The 23,845-nt window shown below is 43.1% G+C and overlaps 1 protein-coding gene across 1 annotated transcript in view; it reads right to left on the bottom strand.

Moving 5' to 3' along the window:
• Window positions 1-23,845, bottom strand: part of AGBL4 (AGBL carboxypeptidase 4) — a 1,373,421-nt gene that overhangs the window by 221,852 nt on the left and 1,127,724 nt on the right. Inside the window, exon 8 of the mRNA XM_077825380.1 lies at window positions 8,945-9,059. Within this exon, the coding sequence (XP_077681506.1) occupies window positions 8,945-9,059 (115 nt within the window). The remainder of the gene's footprint in view (window positions 1-8,944; window positions 9,060-23,845) is intronic.

Here is a 23,845-nt window from a genome sequence, read left to right as displayed (position 1 = left end):
TGTGCAAAGGAGGAGAAAGTACTCCCCAGGAGCCCAAGGGAAGGGGATTAAAGGAACGGGGGAAAAGAACTGAAAGTTTCTTACCTCCACTGAAGATTTTTTCCCCAACACATTTCTCTCTTGCATATCCCTCACCTAAGGGTAGTGCCTTCTCTATTTAAAAAACAGTAGCAGGTTTTTGACTTCTTGTAATCTCCCTGTGACATGTTCTCGAGTTTTCCCAATGTATTCGGCACTAGAGGAGGACAGGAATGGGACAGCAGCAAACATGGTGTTCTCTGTAATGTCAGAGTTTAGGATGGATCACTGGCACTAGTATGGCTCTATTGAAAGATGTTCTTCACAGGGGCAATACCCCTGCATGGGTCAGTAGAAATGAGACCAGCTTGAGAACTAGTTCTGTGTCTGATTCACTGAGTATCTGTTCAGAGGTGCTGAGTGTGAAAGACATGAGCCTGTGCGCTTTTAACTGCAAATATGGTCCAAGCCTCCTGTAGCGGGGAGAAAATTAAGAGAGGCCTTATAGTCAGATGACAAAACTGGGAGTCACATGAGCCACATTCTATTCCCGACGAAGACACAGGCTCACTTTATGGCTTTGGGAACTATACGATTCGGGGCTAGATAGTGATTGTCCTGTATGTCTACAAAGCAGCTGGGAAGTGTAATTCCCAGCTCAGGTAGACATACAAGCACTAACTCCACTAGCTTCTAAAAACAGGAATGTGGCCTTTCAGGAAATTGCTTGGGCGAGCCACACAAGTATGTACCCTGGGGTAAGGCGGGATTATGCTTGGGCGGCTAGGCCAAGCTAACGCAACCATTATTCTTAGGCACTAGTCTGAACAGAGCTAGCATGTGTACCTCTGTCTATACTGGTAATTACACCACCCAGATGCTGTGTAGACATACCCTTAGTGAAGGCATGTTAGGGGAGCCCACAAGGAGACTCCACAACCACAGGTATGGGGACAGGCAAGGAAGTGGAGAAGCTGTGGTCCTATCCCTTACCTTCTTGCGCAGTGGCCCACAGCGTGGGCCCAATGAACTGGCAGGGGATGGTTTGTGCCTCAGATACAATCCCTTCTGATGCTTCTCCTGTGTGGTTTGCACACTCCCCTGAGGATAGTGTGGACAGCTCCACACTATCTTCAGGGCAGTGTGCAAACCACACCGTCTGGCCCATAGAGCTCACTCACCTCAGAGAGCTGCTGGGACAGAACTTGTTTCACTAAAGACTTGTAAGGCGTTTCCAGGTTCTCCTGTGGAAGGTGCTAAGGAAGTGCAAAGTAGGCAGAAGTCAGCTCTCTGCCCTTTCTGGTGTGTTCTTTAGAGGCCTGTTTTAGATCCCAAAGCCATATGTGGCCAGGGGTTTTGAGAATGGCTGAAGAATAAATTCAACATGTGACCAAGTCCAGGAGCACCACAGTGGGGTCCTTCCCCTCACTCCTCAGTAACACAGAATCTGGCCGGCCCAGACCCCAGACCTGCCTTAGGGATGGGCTGTCAGACATTCCAGTGCCAAAGGGCAAGCTGCTACCAAGAACACAGTCCTAAGCATTGTGGAAGAAACAGCCGTTTAAGAAGCTTAAGGGCTAAACTGTATTTTAAGCCATGGTCCATGCTAGAGGGACCATGCTGCAGGACCCCTTCTGATGAGAGGGCCTACAGCAATAGGGACTCTGCCATCCACCCCTCAGCGAGCCAGTTCTGTTGGCCAGTGCGAAGGGGGCAGTGTTAGGGGCTTATTCCTTCACCCGCTTCCTTCCCTGGTCCTTCTCGCATGAACACAGAGCAACAATACCCGAAGTCCAAAGGTGCAAACAATTCAATGTTTATTGGGGTGAACTTCCAGCAAGCATGATTCCAGTTTCCTTCCTTAGTGTCCCCCTTCCCAGCTCTGACACCGCAGAGCCTCACCTGTGTCCCTGTTCCCATTTCCCCCCCTTAGCCAAACATGATTCCAATTTCCCCACCCCCATTCCCTGTTCCCATTTCCCCCACTTACTTCCTGATTGACTGCAGACCATGTAGTAAAACTTGAGTTCTGCTTTGCTATACCTTAATCAATCATTTTCCTGAAATGTAACTAACCAATCCTAACGTATTGTAACATGATTAGCTAACCCATTATATCCCACCACCTTAATTAGTTTCCACCCAGCAAAATTAATTATACAGCAGACAGAAACAATCACAGAACCAGACAGAGATTATACAGACAAACAATAGGGAAATGGGGACTACAATGATAGAACAACACAGAAATGAGAATTTCATATCCCAGCTATTGATAAGTGAGTTCTTGCCAGACAGGATGCTATCAAACTAAGTTTCCTTTTACATTTTCTAGGCACTTCCCTTTCTCTGGAGGTGACAGGCACTATCAGGTCAGGATTGTATTCCTAACAGCCCAATAGCACCTTCTTTCAATGTAACTAGTTTGGAATGTGAGGAGGTGACCGTTCGCTTCCCCGTTTATGGCTGCCTCTGCTGCTTAGCCAAAGATCTTAGCCTAAGAACAGGGCCTCAGACTGTCACAGTAAGAGAAGGCCCTTACACCGGCAGACAGTGATTTTGATTCTTTCTTTTATACCTCTATAAACTAGTCAAGTGATAAGAATACACCTAAATTCTTAGAGTATAAGCCTTTACAGACAGGCCTGAACATCTATATCCTAACAGGCAGGACCAGCTTTCATCTAGTGCCTCTGTTGCACTAGCAAGGAGAAGAGGCTGCGATGACTTCAAAGCATTGTGCCTGGCACCTAAAAGAGGCCGGGGGGAGAAAAGGGGATTTGAGAAGATCTGTGTGCCCTCTCCCTCCACTCTTGCATACGAGTGCAGGTCTCACAATCAAGCCATAAATGCAATCCAGGTCTGAGACATGACAGCTCTGCATGTTATAATTAGCATGTAGACTTTACTTGTCTGATTTGTGTCACTGTCACAGCAAATCAAATGAAGGCAACAATAAATGCCATGGAACAGACAGTAGGAGCTGCTTGCTGCTAACTCACGGACCACAAAAGGCATCTTTCTTCCAGTCTTGTCATTGCATCTCTAGGATGCCTCACTGAAGACCTCCCAGACTAAGAAACATATTCCCTTTCTTGCTGTCCTGGGGTCTCATTTCAGGGAGGCGAGGCTGACAGATTGGAACTAATCTAAGGCGAAGATGGAGCGGTACAGTCGTTTCGCCCACAGAAACACATAGCACCATTCAACTGCACAGTGCTGACTTTTAGAACAAGTTCTTGATAAGGAAAGTTCAGGCCAACCCCCAGGATGCATGACTTTCAAATTGAGAACACGTTGTCGTACTTCCTTGGCCTGTCTATGTCCCTGGGTAGTGTCATATATTCAGTGAATGATGATGCTAAATCACAGAAAAATGGAGAGAAGAAGTTAAGGAAAAATACCTTCCCGGGCCTAGATGTTAGTGAAGATTTATAGCCAGGGAACAGAATTTGGTTGGGCATTACAAGGGAAAATGTATTTGTCTTCAGTTAGGGTTTGATCTTGTTGCCAGAAATGAGATGCAGAAGTGTGTCCCACCCAAATAAGACTAATCATTCCGTTTTCCCTTAGTTTTACAGATTTGTCCCATAGTTTATCCCCACAAGGAAGAAAAGGTTGGTGTCATTGTGGAAGATCCCACAGAAAGGGTTTTTTCACACACTGAATGAGTCCATTTCTGCCATGTTTGCCCTGTACAGAAATCTGCCAGAAAGGTTCTTTCAATCCAGGTGGGATCAGAAGACAGGTTGCCACCTTGAACAGAAAAAGGCGCCACTTTAAGGAGCTGCCATTTTAAATATCTCAATGTATGGCTTTATTCTGTGTAATTAACTTAGAAACTTCCCTGGGCAAGGTAACAGTTTCCACCTCCCCTGTAATTATAAAGAGGGTTACACTTAAAGGTGACCCTGGTTTTAAAAAGCTTCTAGAAAGCAATCTAGTCCATCTCCCTGTTCTGTGGCAGGATCTTCATATCCCAAAGACACAATGAGCTGTGAATTCTTGTTATTAGTTCATACATTAGAGGTGAAAGAACAAGATAGGACAGCACTTCAGCAAAAAGAGCATGTGTTTTTCACTGAAAGGTTGAAGGAAGAAACACTTGAATATGGCAGTTTCATCCTTCCAAGTGCATTCTTATGGCAAAGGTTTGTGATGTTAGCATGCTGGCAAACAATAGCGAGTATCCAAATTGTAAGCAATCCAAATGATCTATTCAGAACCTTGATTCATATTAGGGGTGGGTGAACTATGCACTTTGGGAACTCAACTTTCCCTCACCTCTACTCCTCACTAATCCCGCAACATGTGTATCTAAGCAACTCTGCTTGGCATTTTGAATCTGATGTGTTTCTGTAGCCCACTGACAACAGCAGAATTTTCATTTCTCAGCCCTTCCTATATACTGGGGTAGAGGGAGAATGCTTAGGGTAATGCCTGATAAGGAAAGTGTTATAAGAAAAGGCAACACTTCTGATTCCTGATGAATTGGTCAGAATCTTCACTGCAAATAAGGTGAGCAGAGATGGTTTCACCATCTCCAAGTATATATACTGTGACAAAGTTCCTCCTCTACCTTCGTAGGTCCTGCGCTTATTGGCGGATTTTGCTTGCCTCAGAGATTCACAGTAACCCTCAGTTTGGCCACTTTCGTGGCTCAAATCTGCCGTTCACTCAGTTAGCCTCATCACTGGCCAGTATGGGACCAAAAAAAAAGAGTAAGAACAATCCCTGCAGTTTCTGCTGATCCACCATGTGAATCGGGGAACAGCTCAGAGACTTTCCCCTCTGGTGGAACCTCCTGTGCTGGGTCCAGAGTTGGGAGGTTTGGGGGAACCCGGGCCCGCCCTCTACCCTGGGTTCCAGCCCAGGGCCCTGTGGACTGCAGCTCTCTAGAGTGCCTTCTGGAACAGCTGTGTGACAGCTACAACTCCCTGGGCTACTTCCCCATGGCCTCCTCCCAACACCTTCTTTGTCCTCACCACAGGACCTTCCTCCTGATGTCTGTTAACGCTTATACTTCTCAGTCTTCCAGTATACGCCTTCTCACTCTCAGCTTCTTGAGCCTCTTGCTCCAGCTCCTCGCACGCACACCACAAACTGAAGTGAGCTCCTTTTTAAACCCAGGTGCCCTGATTAGCCTGCCTGTCTTAATTGATTCTGGCAGCTTCTTGATTGGCTGCAGGTGTTCTAATCTGCCTGTCTGCCTTAATTGTTTCCAAAAAGTTCTTGATTGTTCTGGAACCTTCCCTGTTACCTTACTCAGGGAAAAGGGACCTACTTAACCTGGAGCTAATATATCTGCCATCTATCACTCTCCTGTAACCATCTGGTCTGACCCTGTCACAATACACATGTACAATACCTATAAGAATATCTATACTTGTTAATGTATTTTTCTATTAAAGGTTTATGGAGTACTATTACAAGGAGAGCAAGATTTTTTTTTCAAATCGATTCAGCAAATATCTTGGCTTTTACTCTGTGGTTAGATCTCAAATATTCAAACTTTTGGCTCTGTTAGACAGATTGATCACATGATATCTTTTTTGTCCCCTGCTTGGTAAACCACACATACTTCCATCATGAATACTTGCCTAGGTTTCATTTAACACCCAATTTCCACAAATACTGATATATACGCCTTTGAAGTTCATGTCCACAAACATTTGTTCCAGAAAAAAACCTGAATGTACAGAGCATATTAATAACCATCCCAGAGCATGTTTCTGTGCCCCGAGCGCAAATGTTTTATAGCTCTGATATTAAACTCAGTTGCTGCTGGTTATGAACATTTCACCACTGGAAAGTCCCCACAGAGTCACAACCCATTTGCTCCATTCCCTGGAGTATTAGCAGTAGTTTGCAGACAATAGACAATTTTGGCATTACTGTTGCTGTGTTGGCTCACAGCACTAACCTCAAAGAGTGAGCGCTTGGAACAAAGTAGCTGTTTTCCTGGAGCAGATCATAGGTCCAGCTGGTCCAATATCCTGCTTCCAGGCAATGGTTACCATGAAAAAGTCAGCCAGCTGTTACCATACTGTCTTACATCAATATGCAGTTATTTCTAGTGGTGGTTGGAAAACAAGAAACTTGTTTTGCAAACACATTTGAGGTTTTAGAATTTGTCGTCATCTGCATGAGAAAGCGAGAAAGACTAATTTTATAGGCTAATGATTAGTGCTCTCACCTGGGATATGGGAGATCCAGGTTCATGTCCATGCTCTGCTTGATTCTCTCCCAATCAGGCAAAGAAGGGAGTTGAACCTGGATCTCCCATATCCCAGAGAAGTACCCTAATCACTGGGCTACTGGCTATTCTATGGTTACTACCTGTCTTGCTCTCATATATGTTTTGAGCTGAGAAATCCTCCTGTCAAAATTTTACAGACATATTTTGGTTTTGACAAATCAGCATTTTTCGACTAAGAAACATTTAGTGAAAAAATTCCTGACCAGCTCTAGTTATTTCCTATTCTAATCATAGGATAATATGGGGACTTCACCACCACCCGGTAATTGTTGACATAACCCGACTTTTAATAGTGACCAGAGTGTTGCATGTTTCAGAGGACATTGAAGACACTCCCATAATGTGCCTTGCCAATTATGCAGTGCCTTGTATTGGGGGAAAAGCTCCCTGACAGAGGCAGGAGATCAATTTACAACCCGAAGTATGAAATTTAATTACCCATTTCATTATCTTAGCTTACATAGCGACAAATGTGAACCTTCAGTGAGCCAGAGAAAGAGTCACCAGCCACCACTTTGAGAAAGAGGGAGATAATACGAAGAAAATCCAAATGACTGAGAACTGCTGAGCATGGCACTAAAGACTCTGTATGCATCAGCAGTGTGGAACGTACACAGCCAGCAGATCTCTGAATCCTACAGTTACATATGCACAATTGCTCCCTGGAACGGTTTGTGTGCTAATCCAATCAGGGAAGAAAAAAGTACAAGATAGACTTATCTGACCAATGACTGGTAAGCATCAGAGTTGAAATTTCAAATATTAGCGATCAATCCATGGAGGGTTTGTTTTTTTTTTTAATTCAGCCAATACATTCAAGCAAATAAATCATGGTCTGCCTGTGGATTTTCCATGAGCAGGAAATAAATTGTTGTAAATTACTAGCTCAGCACTAACTAACTACAAATCATGCACATTACTAGGCATTTTGTATTCTTCTCAACATAATAGGTAACATTCTGCTTACTATACTCATTTTTAAGTTATTAGTCGCATTAAGCCTTTTGCAAATAAAGTAAAAAATTGCAAACAGATCAGATGCTTTTCCAGCTACCTCATTAACAAACCTTTTAGTCCAGGAGAGCTGAAAATTCTGCATAATATGAAAGGCTAAAATGATAATGTGCTATCAGCTCAGCAATTATGAAAGGAAATATAATGTCCTTTCATAATACCTGGCATCCCAAAGGACCCTACAAATTATGGGCCAGATGCATGTCTGTGAAGCCTCATGCATCTCAATAGCAGTGTATAAATAATAATCCTGCAGGAAAATCTACAGGGCAGGTAGATTTATGTGGGGAAAGTAAGATTACTTAGCAGTCACTGGAGTTCTCTAAATGTTTTGCCTTTGCAGGTCCTAGGAGTAGCATAACATGGATCCTGGAACCATTTCAAGACCATAGAACCATTACGCGGTTTGATCATTAGCACGTACCCCGAAGGCAGAGCCAACATTTCAAAGTGTCATTATAAAAGAAATAGACCCATAATCCCACCTCTGTTCCTCTCTGTCTCTTCTAACCAACTGAAGCTACTCCAAAGCAGCAGGGAATTCATGGAGTGTCAGCGTGGATCTAAAGAGCCCATGCCCACCCAAAAACTTTCAACATACCTAACCTTTACTTTGACCATGTGAAATTGCCTATGTCGTTCCCTGCAGTCAGAGTTAAGAAGGCAGCAGACAACTGAGGGAGGACAGCTGAGACGTACAGTGGAAAATAATAAACTAACTCATCAGCACCATTTTCTGCAATACGCTGGTTCTTCCTCAGAGGTCTCCCATCCATAAACTAATGAGGCCCTATCCTGCCTAACAATTAAATACCTAATTAGATCACAGCCCAAGGTACTATGGCTGCAGTGTGTGTTATTTAGTCCTGCATTATAAGCAAAATTGCATACAGTCCATTAAATCTCTGAGGGGCCCTCTCTTCCAAAGATATGTGTGATAGATGTAATTGCCCACAAACAAATCACCAGCTAATCAGCTGCTTTTCATTATTACCTCCCACAACAAATCAATTTTGTAAATAAATGCATTTAAGAGCAAACAATTTTAGAGAAAACAAAAGATTTGTGAATATGTTTTCAACAGAGGAGGAGGAAAAGTGCTAATTCAAATATTAAAATGAAGCAAAATTAACATAGGATGGGATGATTATTCCATTCCATGTATCACTACCTATTACCGTAAAATAATAGACAGAAATCTGTGACTTTAATGGATGATCTGGGTAGCTGAGAAGAGAATTGTGATTGACTGAAACATTTACACAGAGGCTGATGAACAGCATAATGAATGCATTTACAAAACATGGCTAAGGTCTAGTGAGGATTTAGCTGAATTTAATTCAGACATCCAAGGGGACTTGTAGAGCAAATATCCTATAATAAGCCATAGGTCTAGTCCAGCATGCCTTACTCAGGCCAATCTACCACTTAATACAATTGCTTAATGGGAAGTGAGTTCAGGGAGAGTTTTGCCGTATGAGGACTTCTGACCCGACCATAGTGTTTGGCCATATGAGAGCTGTTAGTTCACATGCAATATTTTATTTCTGTACGAAGTCCAGTAATGAGGAATAAAGACAACTCAACTGTGTCACAGTGAGTGGCAAAACAATGCAAAGTTATGATTTGCAGTTTCAATATGACATACTCTACCTGTAGTTTCCTAGATACACCCCATCTGGATTAAGCATTGGAGCTATCTTGAAGACCAAGTGATCTCGCAATACTTTGGCTATGGGATGTTGGCTCACGAGGAAGTCAATTATACCTGGGAGAAACAAGAAAAATGTTAAGATCCTCTTGGTATAAAATTAGAATTTCAACATAAATTTTAGTTTCTGTTCTGAAAGTTGAAATAAAATTAACATTCCTTTCAGTTCAACACAGAGCTCTGGCCTTCAGCATTTTGCAAGCATTCATGTAGCACTTTTAATCTTCAAAGTGCTTTACAAACATTAACAAAATAATCCTTATTATACTCCAATGAGTTAAATAAGTGTTTCATCCCACCCCCCCATTTACAGATGAAGAAGCCAGATCCTGACCGGGTGAAAATTGGCATAGCCCCATTGAAGTCAGTGCATTTACACCAGCTGAGTATCAGGCCCACAGAAACTGAGGAAGTGAGATGATAAGCGAGAGGAAAATCCAGCCTACAGCAGTGTAAATCAGGAGTAACTCCCCTGAAGTCAATGGACTGACACCAGTTTAAAGCCAACACAAGCCAGAGGAGAATCAGACCCTAAGTATCTTTCCTAAGCTTAGTCAGTGGAAGAGTCAGCATTAGAACTCAGAAGTTCCTGTCTCCCCATCTGGCGCTCAGATCACTTCGATACACCTCCTCTCTCCTAGGGCTGGCACTGGAGTAGGGAACATTTCCCACCTGCACCCTGCAATTCTACCGATGCGCGGAAGGGGGCTGGCAGCACTATTAGTGTGGGGGAGGAAGCAGGGCTGCCTTGTGTTTAGATTTCCCGCTTCATCCTCCACCTAGTTGACACTGATAAAAATAGCTGCCACCAAACAAACGTGAAAGCAAATTGAGTGCCTTTGCAATCCTGAGACACCCAGAGATAGGTCATGACTATTTTCTATTTCCAGTAAGGTCTATCCTGTGATGCGAGGACCTTTCACTGAATTTCCCCAGATTAAAGCAAAACACCGAGCTCTTGTAACAGGATGAAACTAAGCAGAGAAAAATTAAGGCAGATCATTAGAAAAAAATCACTGATTGTGAGAGCTACTAGACTATGCAGTAGTCTCTCCAAGGTAGTACTAGAGGCCCCATCACCTGAGTCTTTTAAAACTGGGCAGGACAGAGCTCTAGGGAATATACAGCAAGAAATATTTCAGCAGTGATGGCCTGGGCGAACTGAATTACTTTTAAAACTTCTGACATCTCTTATTTTTCTGGTATGATTAACTTATGTTATTTGAATCCCACAGACCATGTCAAAACACTTGACACAGTAGTTTGGCTGAACTGTAAAGCACAGCACTGGTAAACATCTACATTAAAATGGAGTCCAAAATCTACCAAACAGCCCCCAGATTCAAGCCATTTGCTAAGATCCATTCTGTACTTTAAACACCAGCAGATCTAAACGACTGCTGCTACTGTTAGTGAATTCTACATCGTTGGGGCACATTGGAGAAACCAAGGCTTCTAGATTTCTAGGAAAACTAGTCTATAATTGACCCTAAACATTCACACCTTTTGGTCGACTAATGACTTTTTCTCTGCAGATCTTGAAGGAGAGAGGCTCTCTTTCCATAGTGAGGTCTTTCAATGGGACAGAGACTAATGCTGAATTTTTGGAGCTGGATTAGCACACATGCAATTATATTGTTTAGGAGATGTTTCTTCAGCTACCTCCTCACAAATAAGAAAACTGATCTGCTTTTTGGTGGGTGTTACGTCTTTTTCTCTTTACACAATGTTAAGAACATACAGAAATCCAATGGGCAGAGCCAGGACCCAAATAACCATGTTTACTAGTTATACATAAACACACAATGCCTACCTACATACATTCTGCTGCTTGACTGGTTTTTGGTTGCTTCCAAAACATAGTACATCGTGAGCACCACTAGAAGGCTCACAACTATTTAAAAGGCTGCTACCGTATTCCTATACACTATAGTGGGCTATATGGACACATGCCTCGGGTTCTCCTCGACTACTGTTTTCATTCTGGTAGTTCTGGCAGCTAGCCCCAATATGTCTGAGTTCTGCTCTGATGGCAACCTCTGCCCCTGAAGGGCTGGTACAGGCTTTTTCCTGCTTTGTTTCTGTTATTTAATGCAGTCTCGCTTGTAGATCATGGCAAGGACATCTCACTGATGATTTAAATGTACACAGGAAACTCTTGGTTTCTTGTAAAGAAGTCTTAGGTAGTGGGAGGTATTCAGAGCACTGCGAATAGTTTGTGTGAATGATGACAAGATCTTATTGGCAGGAAAGGGATAATAAGGGTATCTACACTGCAATTAAAAACCCACAGCTGGCCCATACCAGCTGACTTGGGCTTGTGGGACTCAGACTAAGTGGCTGCTTAATTGTGGTGCAGACATTTGTGCTTGGGCTGGAGCCTGGGGTCTAGAACCATACGAGCTGGGAGGATACCAGAGCTGGGGCAATAGCCAGAGCCCGACCATCTACACCACCATCAAAGGGCCTCTTGGCCCAAGCCAGCTGATGGGGGCTGGCCACGTGTGTCTAACTACAGTGTGGACAGACCTAAATGTTTCAACCAAAGCAGGTTCTTCTTTGCTGTTAGACAGTGCATTTCTTGATTCAAGGTCTGCAACATGCCACCCCACAAAGCCTCGACCTCCTGATGAATTCTGAAGTGGGATTCTTCTTATTTATTATTCATATTACACTAGTGTCCCCACCAAATCAGGGCCCCACTGTGATAGGCACCGTATAAACACATAAGAAGAGACAGTGATTGTAGTGAAGGGCTTACAGTCTTTATAGACAAGACAGACAAAGGCTGAGGGGGAAACCAAGATGATGTGATTTGGACACGGTCACACTTCAGGTCTGTGGCAGAGCCACGAGTTGAACCTAGGTCTCCTGACTCCCAGTCTGATGGCCTACCTACTAGGTCACGCTGCCTCCAAGTTACTAAACTCCGCTGAGATATTTGCTCTACCTTTTCCATATTCTGAGATGACAGATACCCGAAGCTGAGTAAATGCTTCAGCAATTATCTGTTATTGTGGGTCATGTGACAAAAATAAAGCAAGAGTTTAAAAAAAAAACCCCACTGAAGTCTAAAACGGAAGTAAGACTAGCACCCAGGAGCATAAGAGAACACACAAATGGAAAATGTATATTTATGCATGCAAACCCCACCATAAAATTATTGTAAACAACCAAAAATAATCACTAGAATTAGTGCAGAGCTTTTCTTTTAGAGGAACTTGATGATCCAAGGATATTTAAAATTAAAAGATTGATGCTGGATTATTAAAAAAATACCATCTCACAGAACTTGGTTCTTGTTTTAATAAATCAACACAAATTAAATTTTACAGTTTCTATAATCAGCAAGAGATATATCAGTGTATCTCATTAGGCCAAGGTTAAAAATTTGGCAGCAGCCAAAACCCATTTAATATCATTTACTTCAAGGCAGACACAGCAATATAACAGATGCCCTAATTTATTTGTTGGTCCTTGTCTTAAAATAACAGTTTGGTGGTAAACAGGAAGGGTAATGATGCCAGTCACCCTTGTTAGTGGCTAATAATTGCTTAATTTGTCCACTAATTGACCTGTGCTACTGTTGAGGCGTTGGATCAGGGCGTGAAGTAAACAAGGCCACTGGAATGTTACCTTAGAGAATGACTTCTGGAAATGAATCTACTTATTGCAATAAATTTTCTCTTCACAGATGAGCAGATTAATTGCCTGCCAATTAGTCTGCTATTAAAGAAAAAAGTGCTGGCCTTAGATTGGTTGAATTTTTGGAATCATGGCTGCAGTCTGGGTCAAATGAAGTGATCCAATTTGAATCAGCCAAATTGAACAAGAAATAAGACAAGCATTATTTTTTTAAAAATTATGTCTCTGTGGCTAAAGACCAAGGAAATTCTTGATAAACTCAATGCTGTCTTTTTGAAGACTTCACAATAAAATGGAGAACAAGATGGATGTGCCCAGTCACACAAATTAAAATGTGGACAACATCCCCCAAGATTATGGAAACAAAGTAGGATAAAAATATGTGACCTCTTTATTCCAGACATGATCCATTCTGGAAATTAATGATCATTTCCATTATTATTTACAATAATAATAAACAGTTACAGATACTGCCTTTACCCTGAACAGTTCATAATCTAATTTCAGACATGGCACGTGGAGAGGCTGATACAAAGTCGATGGAAGTTTTTCTATTGGCTGCAATGCACATTTGATACTGGTCCCAAATAAATATTAAAAAATGAAAATGCAGCAAAGGAAATGAAAGAAAAGAGAGAATAAATACAATCGCACTCTGTTTGACATATGTACAACATCTTGATGGTTCCATTAATTTAGGGGTGTTTCTTTGCCTGATCCTGCCTGCTGAATCCAGCTTCACTGAAACTTTACTAGCTAAGACCTCCTCCCAGCTAAATCAGAGTTACTTCTCCACCTTTACTCTTCGTCCACGTGCTGCCTTCAACAATGCTGACCACGCTCTACTTTCTCTCTTCTCATAGAATCATAGAATATTAGGGTTGGAAGAGACCTCAGGAGGTCATCTAGTCCAATCCCCTGCTCAAAGCAGGACCAACACCAACTAAATCATCCCCTCCAAGGCTTTGTCAAGCCATGCCTTGAAAACCCATTCCAGTGCTTCACCACCCTCCCAGTGAAATAGTGTTTCCTAATATCCAACCTAGACCTCCCCCACTGCAACTTGAGGCCATTGCTCCTTGTTCTGTCATCTGCCACCACTGAGAACAGCTGAGCTCCATCCTCTTTGGAACCCCCCTTTGGGTAGTTGAAGGCTGTTATCAAATCCCCCCTCACTATTCTCTTCTGCAGACTAAATAACCCCAAGTCCCTCAGCCTCTCCACATAAGTCATGTGCCCCAGCCCCCTAATCATTTTTATTGCCCTCTGCTGGACTCTCCAATTTGTCCACATCCCTTCTGTAGTGGGGGGACCAAAACTGGATGCAGTACTCCAAGTGTGGCCTAACCAGTGCCGAATAGAGGGGGAAACAATCACTCCCCTCGATCTGCTGGCAATGCTCCTACTAATACAGCCCAGTATGCCATTGGCCTTCTTGGCAACGAGGGCACACTGCTGACTCAGATCCAGCTTCTCGTCCACTGTAATCCCCAGGTCCTTGTCTGCAGAACTGCTGCTTAACCAGTCAGTCCCCAGCCTGTAGCAGTGCATGGGATTCTTCCTTCCTAAGTGCAGGACTCCACACTCGTATCTTGGCTTCTGCACCTCAGAAGCTCATCGGCCCTCTCTGATGCCTGCCCCTTCAGCATCTCTTATTTGCTCCCCCACGCTCCTTTCTCCAGATATCTATAGATGTCTCTCATAGTCACTCTTCCATCTTCTCTATAATGCACTCTGTCCTAGCAACCTCCTCCACTCTGAGAGTTTCAACTGTCTTTATGCAGATGATTCCCAAATTAACCTCTTTACCTCCGACATCTTTCTCTCCGTCTACCATTTCTGGCTGCTTCTTGGATTGCCCTTTATCACCTCACACTCAGCACCATAAAGTTGCTTCTTGCTCCCTCTTCCTGATGTCTTTTCGCTATCTGCATCAATAATATGTCAATATTTATGCAATTGTATAACTCTATAATATGTTTGCTCCTATTACTGAAAATCTAATAATTGTAGATTCTAATACAATATGACATTTGGTAATGCAAACATATCCTGGACTCTGTCTTGTACATGTCAGGAAAGGAGTAGCAATTCATATTTTGGGAGCCATTTGCTAACAACTGAAATACACACTGGTCAGAAAAAATGTCTCCTGCTGTAAAATTTACTGTATCTTATAGCTAAAAGTGAATACTTTGCAATTTGGGATTAACCAAAATGATGGAAATTGCATTGCAAAATAATAATACTAAATAATAAAAAAGCAGAGGTATGAACACTTCAGAACCACTTAACTGTATTAGCAGGAAGCAGGTTTCCCATTAGAAGATGGTAAAGAAGGTGTGCGTGAGGTCAGTACTTGCAAATTTGATAAAAAGCAACAAAATCCTTTTTCCTTTGAATTTAGTGCTGAAAAAGTATCATATTAATCGGCTGAGTACCTGACATCCTCTTTGTCCACAGAGCTGGTAGTGCACGGGAAATGGTAGCATAAGCGCCTCCCACTCTGCCATACCAACATACGTCAACAATGAGCAAGAAGGAACTTCCTTTAGATGTAAGAGGCCCTCGTTCATTCAGCCATTGATGGATATTGATGTGTTAATGCATATGAAAAATGAAGTGCACCATGATGCATCCCAGGAAGGGGGGGACAGGTATCATTTTAGCACTGCAACCCACTCAGAGTTGGTAATCATGCTATACTAATGTGGTCTTGCAGAATGCATACTAGCAGTTGCCAATCAGCCTTCAGTACAGACCCATACACAGAAACCATTCAATAATTTCATATTTTGATGTATTTCCAAACTGCAGTAAAAACAATGTTGATAAATGAGAAGAGCTAGCTTGGATCCTGGATACTGACATGATCTAGAATCTTGCCATCACTCGAATTTGCTCTAGAAAGGATCATCACATAGAGTGATCCATAAGTATGTGGTTAATGTGATGATGACTTCACTCCTTTCTGCAGTACTCTTCCTTCTGCCAAGACCTAAAAGCAGGCTGCTGAACTCAGCTGCAGGTAAAAACCACGTAAACATTTGGGGAGAAGAGCGGGAGACTCCACCCTGAGGTCAATGCTAAGGGAATCCTTTTGGAGATAACTGGCAACGCCTTACTAATGTCTTTCCAGATGTCATTTTTCACTTCATATCCACAGCAAAATTAAAATTCATTGTACTTTAGTCATCAATACAGGGTAGATTTGAAGAGAAATATTGCAAAAAATGATTTTTTTCAAAAATACACATAGAAAAAAAACCAAAAACCCTCTTTATTTAGAAGATAAAACATAGTAAAATTCCTGATTCTTTAATACCTTTCTTCCTTTGCATCATGGCAAGAGAAGAGACATGCATATACTATGAGTCAAATTCAGTCCTGGTGTAACTCCAGCCAGTGCAATTACACCAGAGATGAATAGACCCAACAGTGGTAATAGTATACAAAGCTGTCCTAGTCTTTGGGTGCATTGGGTTTAGGTGTTTAAAATGTCCAGGTAGCAATGCTGATGTGCTCTTTGAACAGATATGAGATACAGGGCTTGTCTATTCAGTGCATTAGTATGCACCAGAGGGGGTATAAATTCTAGTGTATGCTAGCATATCGCATAGTAACTGTGTCCGTGGTCCTTGCTGGTGTGCACTAAATGTTCCCTAGTGCACGTTGACATAGTCCCATTTGAAACAGTATTACATCAGTGTGCACTAGGGAACTTTTAGTGCAGGCCAGCAGGGTCCACGTGGATAGTTAATGTGTGACACACTGTGTGTACTAGCATTTATACCCCGGCTGATTTACCACATCCTTTAGTAATCTGTTCCAACAGTTAGTTATGCCTTCTAATCATGCCATGATTTACCTCACACCAGGCCCAGCTACACAGGATATGGATATGGGTCGAACTATACAAGAGTAGATTTAAAGGTTACAATTAAATTTCTCTAAAGCCCAAAAAATATTTAATCATTTTCATTTGTGCTTAGAATTTTCTCTGTGATCTTCTTACAGGGGTTAGTGAGATTGCCAAAACCTTAAAGATGAGGAAGAACCTGCATTCCCTCTGCTACCACAGGGCCAATTTTACGTCTCCTTAGCCAGAGGGGCACTAAAGTAGTGGTGGTGTTGTTTGGTTTGGTTTTTGTTCGTTTGGTGGTTTTGGTGGCTTTGGAGGGAGGGATATGAGGAAGAGTTATACTTCCCAGGCATCAACATCTGGAGGCCTTGAGCGGACATTGTGGTTCCAAGGGGCTATGGTAGTGAGCTAACCAATGATAGTTATACATCTCTTCTAGATATGTAGATTGCACTCCTGTCATAAATATAAAGGGAAGGGTAAACCCCTTTAAAATCCCTCCTGGCCAGAGGAAAAATCCTCTCACCCGTAAAGGGTTAAGAAGCTAAAGGTAACCTCGCTGGCACCAGACCAAAATGACCAATGAGGAGACAAGATACTTTCAAAAACTGGGAGGAGGGAGAGAAACAAAGGGTCTCTGTCTGTCTGTATGCTGCTTTTGCCGGGGACAGAACAGGAATGGAGTCTCAGAACTTTTAGTAAGTAATCTAGCTAGGTATGTGTTAGATTATGATTTCTTTAAATGGCTGAGAAAAGAATTGTGCTGAATAGAATGACTATTTCTGTCTGTGTGTCTTTTTTGTAACTTAAGATTTTGCCTAGAGGGATTCTCTATGTTTTGAATCTAATTACCCTGTAAGGTACCTACCATCCTGATTTTACAGCGGTGATTCCTTTACTCCTATTTACTTCTATTTCTATTAAAAGTCTTCTTGTAAGAAAACTGAATGCTTTTTCATTGTTCTCAGATCCAAGGGTTTGGATCTGTGGTCACCTATGCAAATGGGTGAGGATTTTTACCAAACCTTTCCCAGGAAGTGGGGTGCAAGGGTTGGGAGGATTTTGGGGGGAAAGACGTGTCCAAACTACGTTTCCCAGTAAACCAGTTAGAGTTTGGTGGTGGCAGTGGATATTCCAAGGACAAAGGATAAAATTAATTTGTACCTTGGGGAAGTTTTAACCTAAGCTGGTAAAAGTAAGCTTAGGAGGTTTTCATGCAGGTCCCCACATCTGTACCCTAGAGTTCAGAGTGGGGGAGGAACCTTGACAACTCCCCACGAGGGATACACTCTTAAGGATAGGTGTGAAGCTTCAGATAAGACCGTTTGGCCAAAACTCATATCAAATCCAACCTGAAACTTCCCTGATGTCAAGAAAAGCTAGGTCAATATTTAAGAAAAAAAATAAACAAATCTACATGACACTGCTCTTCTTGCTTTCACTTGAGACTGGAATTGGATATATACATGGAAAAGGCAATTCTTGTAACAAGTACAGTCTATCCAAAAAGAAGAAATAGCAATACTTTTGCCTGAAAGCCCATTTAATGGAGGTTTTCAGCGTGATTTCCAGACCAAATTGGTTTCAGATCAGTTTAGAAGAAAAATGCAAAATAAAACTACCAAATTGCAGATACCTATCTGAAATGAACCTCTTAAATCTTTTAAGATTCAGCTCAAACAAGATAAATGACAGGTGGATCCCAAAGATCTGGAGAACTTGTTCAGCTATCCATCCATACATTTAGAAGCTTCTCTGGAAGGATGGTCTTCTGATTAAAGCACTATTCTGGGACTTGCAAGACCTGGTTTCTATTCCCAATTTGGCCACAGACTGTCTGCATGACCTTGGAGAAGTCACTCACTCTCTTTGGGCTAAGTTCCCATCTGTAAAAGTGGCATAATAATACTTCCCGTCTATTTATATTGTAAGCTCTGTGGGGCAAAGACTGACCCACAGTAGGTATTTGTACAGCATCTAGCAGAATGGGGGTCCCAGGCTCAGTTGGGGCTGACAGGCTGTATTGTAATACAAATAATTATCATCAGCATCATCTCAAATTTATCTCATCTGAACGCCTTGATTCTGCCAAACGGACCTGGAAATTTCACAAAACACACTACCATGTACACAGCTTCTCTTGCTGTATTTGGATATTTCTGCTCTATTACAAGGGCTAGCTAGAACTGACATCTCAAGAAGCATGAGGAAATGAGAATTAATGTGAAAAAAACCTGTTAGTTGAAAAAATTCCCAATTTCAACACTTATTTGGGGTTTGAGTTTTGGCACAAGATTTGGAAACGAGAGGCATTTTTATTTTTATTTTACCAGTTTACCCATCTCCCTTGCCAAAGGTAATTTGTAGTAGAGACCATAAACTTAGTAAGATCAAAGATAACTTAGCACTTTGTGCTATTATTAATACAGGGAAAAGATTTTTAATCCTTTCATCATATTTATTTCCCAGATGTCTGCATTATCCCTTATTCATAGATGTGTGCTTTACAGGAACGTAACAAGAGTATGGGAAGGAACTCACGGTACTTGGGATGTGGATTCAGTGATGCCTACACTGCCCTCTAATGGCAAATGTGGGAGAAAATACTGTTGGATCTGCAAAGAATATGAAGAAATCACCAAGGTCCCTTATATCTCCTAAAGAACATGAAACTCTTGACAAGAGAAAACCAACTAGAGAAGATAATTTTGCATGATAGAATGGATAGAAGCTAATCAAGGCCAAAACTGTGCATCTGTCTTTACTGCCTTTCTACATGAACTATTTAATTTTGTGATTATGAAAAGAAAGGCAACAGTGAGTTGATTGGGTCTGTTAGAACACAGCATTTACTTGACAATTTATCCCCAGCTATGTGGCTAACTATAAAGTCTCCAAGTGTTTTGATTTTAGTGGGAAAACAAACAAAACCTTATTCCTTGAGATTGGTTGGCTAAATGCAGTCCACAGAGTCTGGCAATGACCCAATTCCAAGCACTGCTTCAATTGAACTTTCAGTATCCCATGCAAGACAGTTAGGGCTAGATTCACAAAGGGACTTAAAGAAAAGGAGTACTTGTGGCACCTTAGAGACTAACAAATTTATTTGAGCATAAGCTTTCGTGAGCTACAGCTCACCTCACCGGACTTAGGCATTGTGATACTCAGCATCTCTATGACTAACATTTAGGTGCCTAGAAAATCACTGGGATTCACAAAGCCTGAGTTAGGCACTCAGGCTTCCTTTACAATGAATGGAGGGAAATAGACACCTAAGAATGGGATTCACAAACACGAGTATACTAGGTAGTCACCTATCTCTGCCTAGGATTCTCAGTTGTTAGGTGTCTGTGAAGCACTTCCCTCATAACTTTTGGCCCAGTGTTTAGGGTACTCAGCTGGAATGTGGGAGACCCCCAGTCCAAGTCCCACCTCTGCCAGAGGGGGAACAGGGAGTTGAATTGTGATCTGCCATCTCACAGATGAGTGCCTTAATGACTAGAGTGTGGTTCTCAATGAGGGACACGTGTAACCATGGGGATACACAGAGGTCTTCCAGGGGGTACGGCAATTCATCTAGATCTTTGTCTAGTTTTACAACAGGCTACATTAAATGCACTAGTGCAGTCAGTACAAACTAAAATTTCATACGGACAATGACTTGTTTATACTGCTCTATATACTATACACTGAAATGTAAGTAAATTTTTGGGGTGGGGGAGAAGGAAGAGAGAGAGAGGGAGAGTTTGACTTTTAAAACATTTGATAAAATAAGTGCAAAAACACAGTAAAAACAAGAAAATAAATTACAAATTCAAAAATGATTGCCTATCCCCAACAGCACAAAGTGCATTTCCAATAGCCAACCTGCTGAACATATTGATCCAAATGTCTTAAAAGAATATAACATCTAAACTCCAAATGAAGGTGTAAAACCATGAACAATCTAAAATACTGAAGAACATCTGTAACCCCAGTACCAAACAATGTATGTCTACTTTTTAAAATGGCCATCTTTGCTTGACCCAGAATGAAGTTTGCAAGCATTCCACAGATCTACAAACAAGAATAAGGTTATAAACAAGGGGTTCAGCATGCAGCCTTGGGAACTCCAGCTGCCTATCCTGCATCCTCAGCTTAAAAAAAATCTCCCAGCGTAAAAAGGCTTTGATAAAGAAAGAGGCAACATATCAAAACTGAGACACCCAGGTCCAATAAAAAAAAGTTCCCTAGCAAAATCCAAACCCTCTACCCACTGAGGAAAAAGCAAAGACCAGGTGCTTCCAAGGAACAGGTTCATCCACAAACAACAGCTACTCTAGAGATGGCAACCAAAAAGCAGCGCTCAGATCAGTGAGACCCTGAACCCCTTCCACAGCAAGCAGATATATAATACTCCGCCTCAGCCAACGATGGCTATTGCAGAAAGAATCCAAAAGAACCTTTCTAAAAAGTGTGGCTGGGGATCCAAAACAGTACAATATCGAAGCAATTACATTATTAATGACAAGCACCCACCCCCTGAAGAAGAGTCAAGGCAAATACTATTTCCACCTTTGCAACATTTCCATGACCCCCTCCCAATTCCAACCCAGAATATCATCCAGTCCCAGCATAATTCCTAGTGCCTAAAAGCCAGTTCGGCTCCACAATACCACCCCACCCCTCCCACCCCCCGGCAAAGTCATGGGGTGGGAGATCACTCAAGCCCCCAGCAGGAGTCACTCATCCCACAATTTATGCCAGCTGAGGAAGTCTGCTCAAAATAGTGCTGACATTCATTGAAAACCTGGACATCACAATCATGAGTAATAAACACAGTCACATCATCAGCATATGTGGAGACTTTCTCCAGAGTACAAGTTGGAGCAGGGAGAGAAAGGCCAGAAAGATGCTTTCATTACATGCATGATAGAGGCTCAGTAGAAAGAGTAACAGTACAGCAACCCAGACAGGGAACAACCCTGACTCACTAAATGCAGGAGACAAATCTGAGCCCAAAACCAAAAGCAGAAAGGATTCAAAATAAAATATCCATGATCTGCAAGATCAAAAGCCTTATCTTGATCAAGGGAAATCAACCAAACATGCAAATCAAACATCTTAAAGGCTGACATTACATCCTGCAATAGGAAAAGGTTATAAAAAATTGACCTGCTGGAGACACAATAGATCTGATTCAGCGTGCAGGACCGAACCAATCACAGTTTACAGTCTATTTGCCAAGGCCTTGGAAAAAAGATTATAGTCGGCACAAAGCAGGAACACGGGTCTCCAATGCTACACCTCCCCAAGGTCCCCCTTCTTAGGCAACAAGGTAAGAACCGCTCAATGACAACGGAGTGACAATATCATCTCCCTGATGGTCTCCTGAAAAACCTGGACCAAGTCAGGGCCAAGAAGGGTCCAAAAGGCCTTTTAAACCACCAATAGGCAAACCACCAATCCCAGGTGCCTTCCCAGGAGCAAAGCCATTTAGGGTAGAAGTCAATTCTGAGAGTGTCAGGGTCTGTTCAAGCCTGTTCATATCCACTGCTGAGATCCTAGGAAGATCCTCAAGGAGCTGCCAAGTCTCAGATGGACACACAGACTTTGAGGCATACAGGTCTGAGAAAAAAATACACCGCAAAGTTCCTAATCACCACAGGATCTGAAAGCGCTCAGCTGGATAACGCCTTGAAACGGCCAATCGTCTTGCACTTTGCATGTTCCTTTTCCAGGCAGAAGAAGTAGTGAGTGGGCATATCCATTTGAGAAAGGCCCTGGAGAAAGGCCCACAGTGCAGCCTGAACATTGATATCAAAAAGGTGCCACAATTGCTGGGTTTTTTTTAATATTAAAAGCTCTCACACAACCCAGCATCGTTACTGCTACGAAAGGCTTTTTCAGGTTCTAACTCTAACTCTTCCATTCTCCAGCAAAGGCTGAAGGTTGTCTGCTGAGAGACATTTAATATTAACTTTACCGACCTCCCACCATTGCCTCAAGGAGGGGAAAACATCCTTGGGAGGCAACCCAGGATCCCCCAAAATAACTGACAGAGTCCCCAGAGTGAAAATCTTGTAAAAGGCGAGTGTTAAAATGCCAGTATGGATGATGGTCTTGAATAGAAGGATGAGACAACACAAATGAGACCATACCCAGGGCTGGTGTAACCACTAGGCGAAGTAGGCGGTCGCCTAGGGCGCCAAGTGGTTGGGGGCGGCCAAAAGTGCGCTCCAGGGAGGCGGTGGAGCGGAGGTGAGCTGGGGCAGAGGGGCACGGGAGGGCCGCCTGCAGCAAGTAACGGGGGGCACTCCCCGCCCCAGCTCACCTCTGCTCCGCCTCCTCCTCTGAGCCCGCCGCCCCGCTCTGCTTCTCTCCCTTCCAGGCTTGCATGCCAAACAGCTGATTGGCGCCGCAAGCCTAGGAGGCGGGGGTGGCATGCTTGGGGAGGAGGCAGAGCAGAGGTGAGCTGGGGCAGGGAGTTGCCGCACGGATCCCAGGCCGAGGGGAGTTGCTACACGGCTCCCCGAGGGGAAAGGGGGCAGTGGGGAGCTGCCTCAGGATGGAGAGGGGGCGGCGGGGAGCTGCTGCGGGGGGGGGGGGGTGCATCAGGGTGGAGGGGGGGGTGCAAGGTGGAAACCTACTAATAGCACCTGGTGTATATCTCCATTCAGGAACCAAAGAATCTGAGTTTGTCATCTCCCCCACACTCAGACCCAGACCTTGAGGGGGGAACCTCAGAGACACCAGAGGAAGGGGATGTTTGAACCAAGAGGACAAAACTAATACTTAAGACTTCTCCATGCCCGCAACCAAAGAACCACCCTCAGCAGCACCTCAACAGTGTGATCTTCCCAACTAGCCCGTTTCGTAGTATCCTCAGAAACTGGAGCCCCCTCCACCTTCAAGGCCTTTTTTCCTTGGGGCTTTGCCAGCAAGCCAGAATCCTCAGCCAAGGCCACAGATTACATAGCAACAGGCTCAGCCTCCATTTTGCAGGCAGGCGCCACACAATCAGTAATACCATCTCCCCCAGGTTGTAAAGGGGGACCTAACCCCCCCCCCCAAGAACCAACATCTCCAGAGCCATCGGGAACCTGTTCAGACCCAGTCTCTATCACAGCCACCCGACTCTGTGTTTTACTCTCAGAACTCCCCATATTCCCAAACAGAGGGTCACTCTTCCCAGAGGCACACTTGCCTCTTCTTAGGGCGCTGATTGATCAAATGTGTTGGATGCCCAGCATGAAAACAGGCCACGTCCTCAAGTGGCAACAAACACAATGTAGTCAGACTCCCCAGTCATATACTTGAGGGAAACTTTTAATGTTTTTGGAGCATTGGTGAAAAT

Source organism: Eretmochelys imbricata, chromosome 8 (assembly GCF_965152235.1).
Source record: "Eretmochelys imbricata isolate rEreImb1 chromosome 8, rEreImb1.hap1, whole genome shotgun sequence".
Lineage (NCBI taxonomy): Eukaryota > Metazoa > Chordata > Testudines > Cheloniidae > Eretmochelys > Eretmochelys imbricata.
Note: the sequence above shows the minus strand (reverse complement) of the source record. Positions and strands in the feature narration are given on the sequence as shown.